Source organism: Branchiostoma belcheri, unplaced genomic scaffold (assembly GCF_001625305.1).
Source record: "Branchiostoma belcheri isolate BF01 breed outbred unplaced genomic scaffold, Haploidv18h27 scaffold139, whole genome shotgun sequence".
Lineage (NCBI taxonomy): Eukaryota > Metazoa > Chordata > Leptocardii > Amphioxiformes > Branchiostomatidae > Branchiostoma > Branchiostoma belcheri.
This window is the reverse complement of record NW_017802813.1, coordinates 1,862-8,322: the sequence shown is the minus strand read 5'-3', so window position 1 is coordinate 8,322 and position 6,461 is coordinate 1,862. Positions and strand designations below refer to the sequence as shown.

The 6,461-nt window shown below is 41.4% G+C and overlaps 1 protein-coding gene across 1 annotated transcript in view; it reads right to left on the bottom strand.

The window, feature by feature from the left end:
* Positions 1-4,877, bottom strand: part of LOC109464484 — an 18,222-nt gene extending 13,345 nt beyond the window's left edge. Inside the window, exons 1-2 of the mRNA XM_019761491.1 lie at positions 4,717-4,877; positions 3,944-4,090 (exon numbers count right to left, since the gene is read on the bottom strand). Of these exons, the coding sequence (XP_019617050.1) occupies positions 3,944-4,090; positions 4,717-4,860 (291 nt within the window). The 5' untranslated portion in view covers positions 4,861-4,877. The remainder of the gene's footprint in view (positions 1-3,943; positions 4,091-4,716) is intronic.
* Positions 4,878-6,461: the final 1,584 nt, after the last annotated feature.

Genomic DNA, 6,461 nt, shown 5'->3' with positions numbered 1-6,461 from the left:
AAATTCAAATATTACAATCGATGGAAAACCTTTCTTTTCACAGGTAATGTTTAGTAGAGGAGTAGTGTTTGTAAATGACATTCTAGACTTACAAAATAGGTTTGATGATCTGACTCAAAAATTTGGGGAAGCCTGTTCCGAATTTAAGTATAATCAACTTATTTCTGCAATTCCTTCTTGTTGGAAAACCACGTTAAAACAGACATCTCCAAACCTGGGTGTTTGTCTTCCAGTCTGTAGAAACATAAGCTGGCTACGTAAGGGAAATATTAATAAAGATCTGTATTCATTTTTTATGAACGAAGCCAGTTTATGGGACTCGTCTGACAAAATTAAATTTTCGTGGGAGGAATATTTTGATACCCCTTTACCTTGGCACAAAGTGTATAGTTTGCCGTATAAACTTCTATTGGCTCAAACACTCGTATGTACCGTGGCCGACAAGGACACACCTGCGTCGTCTGCGCGCACACCTGCGTCGACTGCGCGTATACCTGTGTCATCTCTGCAAAGAGCTTCCTCGTCTTCGCACGAATACCTGCGTCGTGTCTGCCAAGAGCTTCCTCACGCCTGCACAGAAAGAGATTCCTCGTCTGCGCACGAATACCTGCGTCGTGCCTGCCAAGAGCTTCCTCACGCCTGCACAGAAAGAGATTCCTCGGCGACCTCGCTGCGCGCAACGAAAGCTCGCTGCACGGAAGAATACGTGTCACCCCTGCCTTGTTGAAGAATGGACGGTCCCCTATTACAGGTCAAGGGTCACACCACCTAAAACAATTTTATTCCCGTCTTTTTCTGGGATTTTGTTGTGTCTGTCCCGTAATAAAATCACTTTTATTTTTATTCAACGTGTTTAAAATCATTTATTGCAATAGTGACGTGTTTACTAAACTAAAGTAATCATGAACAATTCTATTATACTGCAATTGATAAATAGTGCAAGGGAGTAAAGATGCAAGGGCAAAGACCGGTACCTCTATAGGAATGGTACACCCAATATAGTGTTCCCTATCAACCTATTGCCACCCCAACAATCCAACATGCACTGGGGAATCGTGCCTGCTAACACATTTCCCCCCTCAAGTAGCCTCAGAATGTCCCATTTCAACCCGAGTCAAATTCTCAAAGGCTTTGCGTTGGTCACTCGCCCTCGCCATTAAACTGATTCTGCTCCCTCATGATTTTAAACACGTTGATAGGGTATCTTTTATGAATGAATAAAAATAAAAGTGATTTTATTACGTACGGGACAGACACAACAAAAACCCCAGAAAAAGACGGGAATCAAATTGTTTTAGGTGGTGTGACCCTTGACCTATAATAGGGGACCGTCCATTCTTCAACAAGGCAGGGGTGACACGTATTCTTCCGTGCAGCGAGCTTTCGTTGCGCGCAGCGAGGTCGCCGAGGAATCTCTTTCTGTGCAGGCGTGAGGAAGCTCTTGGCAGGCACGACGCAGGTATTCGTGCGCAGACGAGGAAGCTCTTTCTGTGCAGGCGTGAGGAAGCTCTTTGGCAGACACGACGCAGGTATTCGTGCGCAGACGGGGAAGCTCTTTGCAGAGATGACGCAGGTATACGTGCAGGCGACGCAGGTGTGCGCGCAGACGACGCAGGTCTGTCCTTGTCGGCCACGGTACGTATGTTCCAATACAAACTGCTGTTCAAATTTTTAACTTGTAATAGAACATTATTTTTATGGGGGTTAATAGACTCACCAATTTGCAGTCTATGTAAAGAGGAAGAGGAATCAATCGTCCACCTATTTTGGAATTGTCGAATATCTGCATATTTTTGGAGTCAGGTGGACGACTGGTTCTTCAACATCACTGGTACTCATTTACAAATCAACGCAATATAATTTTTGGTAACCTGACTGATCGATGCCCGGTTCTCTCCAATGTTATAGTACTCCTGGGTAAAATGTTTATTTTTAAAAATCGTAAGTATTCCTTAAGTTTATCTGCATTTATATCTTATGTTTCTTACTTTTATAGACTAGAATTAAACATTGCGTATAGGCAACACAAACTATTAAAACACAGGGGGAAATGGGGAAAATTAAATACATTTTTTTTCAGAATAGATAAAAAGTTGTTAAATAAATATCTAAAAGAGTTTTAAAAAATCCCATTTGTAATTTTAAACCATGTAATTAGGGGCAACAGGGTTTATCTGTAAAATTTGCACAACACTATTGTACCTGGATTTTACGTTTTGTTTTTGTGGTTCACTATGTATTCCTTTTTGCACAATGCCATGCCATATTTTGTTACCGTTAATTTATTTTGGAAAATTCAATAAAGAAAGATTGAAAAAAAAGGTCAAGGTCAAATACGGGCCTCCTGGTGGATGACCTTGGTACTGCAGCAGAACTTCCGGCTTTAATATATCTTTTGTCCTGAACATGCTATGGTCTTGATGTTTTGGTGACAGATAGCTTTTCCTGTCAGGGATAAGTGGTGTGAGTTTGGTCACCCTAGCAGCTTGTTCTGGAACTGCAGGACACTTTCTGGCGAAATGTTTAAAAGCCAATAAGTCATTTTCATCATTTTTGGTGTATATGTAGCTTAGAGAGAGATGTACATAATTAGATGCAAATTATGCGTATAAGGACTTTTTTTGCATAATTAATGAGAAAATTCTATAATTACAGTGTTTTACATTTTACTACTTTCCTACATGTAATGTATGTAACCTATGGCTGGCGGAACATCAACAGATACTAATTACGCAAATGATGACCTAATTTACATAATTGATGCGAGAATGATTTCTTAATGGTGAATGATTGGAATATCATACTTGGGACATCTGTAGGTTAATCAAAAGTTAACATACACCACGATGCATATATTATGTTAATGCAGAGGTCATTTGCATAATTAAAGAAGAAATTTACATTTACATATCAAGTCCATATTTCATGGAGGTATGAGATCTCAGAACTCTTGTTGTATCTGGAAGTAACGTCGTAATTAACAGTTTAATCTATGGTTTTTATTCAAATTACAATATTTTGCGTGAGGAATTCCTATCCTTTGGCAATTTTTCATTTCAACATGTCCTCATTAATTATGCAAATGACTTCTACATTTAACATTATATATGCATAATGATGTTAACCTTTAAAAAACTTGTCACAAGGTATAAAATTCCCATCATTCGCCATTAATAAATTACAAAATGTTCACATTTATTATGCAAGTTAGGCTATTATTTTCATAATTGGTATCTGTTGATGTTTCGCCTGCCATAGATTACATACATCACATGTATCAAAGTACTATCATGTAAACACTGTAAGTGCAGAATTTCCTACTTAATTATGCAAATTTAGCCTTCATTTGCATGGTTTTCATTATGTACATCTCTCTATAAGCTACCTTTGCACCAAAAATGATGAAACTACATTGTTGCTTTCTTGTCTTATCTGCTTGTGAAGTTTTTACCAGAAACTAACCTACAGTTCCAGAACAAGCTGCTAGGGAGACAAAACTTATACCACTTATTTCTGACAGGAAAAGCTATCTGTCACGAAAAATTCAAGACATGTTCAGGACAAAAGGTACAAAAACCGGAAGTTTTGCTGCAGTACAAAGGTCAGCCACCAGGAGGCCAATATTTTACCGTAACCTTTTTCTTCCTAAGACCTACCAACGTACCAAATATTATCGTAATCCATAAAGGCGTTCCCTAGTTATGCTGACTACAAATGTGCGGAAACACAAACACACAGACAGACACGCCCAAAACAATACCTCATTAAAACTCAATAAACAATACCTCAATTTTTTCATGGGGGTAAAAATGGAGGTATTGTTTTTGGCGTGTCTGTGTGTGTGTTTGCGCACATTTGTAGTCAGCATAACGTCATAACGCCTTTATGGATTGTGATGATATTTGGTATGCTACTTTGGTATGAATCTTTGCATATAACCTACCTTTTCGGTGCCATCGCTACTTGCATACGTGGTCCGACTAACGCCATCTTCACTGTACTGTAGTTTGTAGGAGGTAACCCACTGGTCTTGACTGGAGCGACCCTGGATGATGGTGCCTGTGACGGTCTTCATTTCTCCTAAATCCACCTGAATGAATAGATGTCCTTCGTTATAGAATGCACGTGAAGTACAAGCCGGGAAACTAACTACATATCTGGATAGCGTGAACTACTAGCTAAAATTAGCCCACATTGGGCACAGCAAGGTACTGTCAGTGCAACAAAGCGTTGACATGCACATTCTAAACACAACAGATTCGAAGACATCAACATATGATGCTGTTCGGATAAGGGAATTCGAACTTATCACTTAAAGAAACAGCGAAATTGATCGTGTGTGGCGCAATAATCCAACCAAAAAATTTGGGATTTCAATAATATGATTAAAGTATACAGTCTACGATATAGTTTGTGCTAATGAAAAACACATCATCAAATGTAGTATTACCCATACGATTGTATGAAGGAACTTATTGCATTATTAAACAATGGTTTCCATACATTTCTGGCGATCGTATGCATTGCACACCCGTTCATACGGACTCATACCCCTGTCAATCAAACTCAAAATCCAAACTCCACCTACTCACTAGATGGAAGTCAAATATACACATATAGCGCTAACATAAATTGTCGACACCTAAAATAATACGTCCATTCCGGAAGTAAAAGGTAGAATCGTGGTTGTTTTAATGCACCAAAATGTCTACCAACCTGTAACCATTCCCCGATGGTGTTGGTTCTGGGTACCCAACCGCCCGCACCAGCAACTCCGCTCAACCGACCGCGGTAGGGCTCGTAAGATGCCCGGGAAGAAGATGCCGTGATGCTGTCATCAGGTATGGCGCCAGATTCCATTCCAAGGCGATTCCTGCAGACTGGAAGGACGAGAAATTTCTGTTCACTGTGGTCGCCTGTTAAGGGCACGGTCACATCTCCAAGCCGGGGCCCGGCCGGGTTGTTTGCGTGAACGAAAAATAAACAATTTGTAAGCAGAAATAGTGCTCATGGTTAATTTTCTAAAACTTTTGTTTTGCTCTCTTATATCATAATTTTCGTTCCAAACGACTGCCCGGTCGGGCCCTGGGTTGGAAAATGTGCCGTCACACATTCATAAAATAGTACGGGCAAAATGCTTGAAGCCCGGCTTATGCCCTGTGCAAACTGTACTGTGTGGTATAGAAACATATCGGCCTTCAGAATGTAACGTTATGATTTGGATTGTAAAGGCTTTCCAGTTCGTGTATAAATGGATTGTCTGAGACAAAAAAAACACCCGGCTGTTGGTGGAGTCGTGAGTGAGTGAGTGAGAGTAAATGCCTGCATCCTCACGGTGTGTGATGTGTTTCCGAATGTATCAGACCTTCCTGCAGCATTCATAAATCATATGCTAGCACAATGGGCTGTTCCAAAAAATAAATGCGGAGTTTGTCTCACCCCAGTTTTTCACCAAATTCAGCAATTTATGAAAACCAGTTCCAGTCCAGAGTTACCCAAACCTTCCAGTTCCAATCGAGAATTACTCAAACACTAAGCTAGTTCTAACCTTGATGACTCAACCCCAGTACTCCGTCCAATATTAACCACAACTTCAGTCCACCTAGCCAAGTAATGGCCCGTTTTCGGTCGCGATGTTACTAGTATCTTCGGGAAGTGTGATTCCCACATTCCAAGAAACCCGGGAAGTCACGAACATGATATGTCGCGGATATTCGAAATTCGGAAAAGTTCGGTCGCTCGGAGCGAAAGGCCATGCCCGTAGCCAGGATCTGACTTGGGGGTTCTGTTCCTCCCATTGCTTGAGGGGGCTAGCGAGCTAGCGCCGTAGGCGCGAGGTTCCTTCCTAGGGGGGTCCGGGGGCATGCTCCCCCGGAAAAGTTTGAAAAGTGAACCCTCTGAAATGGCATTTCCTGCGTTTTTGAGAGGATTTCAGACAAAAAAAATCAAAGATAACTTTTTATTCAATGACAAAGTAGGCAGTTTTTATACGTGCTCATGAATTTGGTCGGCCCGAGGGCTTGTAAACAAGAGAAGGATCGTGAGACGTGATCAGCTTCACCCAGGGACATTGTTTCGTCGATGTAACATTACCGACGAACAGGAAAACCTCGTCACCAGATGACAGGCCCGACGTCACGTGCACAACATGTCCTGCAGGTGTAGTACACTAGCCAGTAGCCAAGAGACTGGGAAACATGCGTCTGGCTCAAATACCACGTGTCTTTCACACGCACACGGGGGTTTGGCTTCTGTCTTGAGAACTTTGCCCCAGAGTTATTCTCTGTCACCGCCCGGGTACTAGCGGGCTGCTTTCCTTCTGCAACCATGTCCCCTCGCCATAACCATACACGTTAAAAAGCACATATGCATGTGACAAAATAAACATCCGACGGGTGAGAGCGGATTACCAGAGACAACAACATACACGTTACAAACCAGACTCTCAAGGTAGTCAGAAA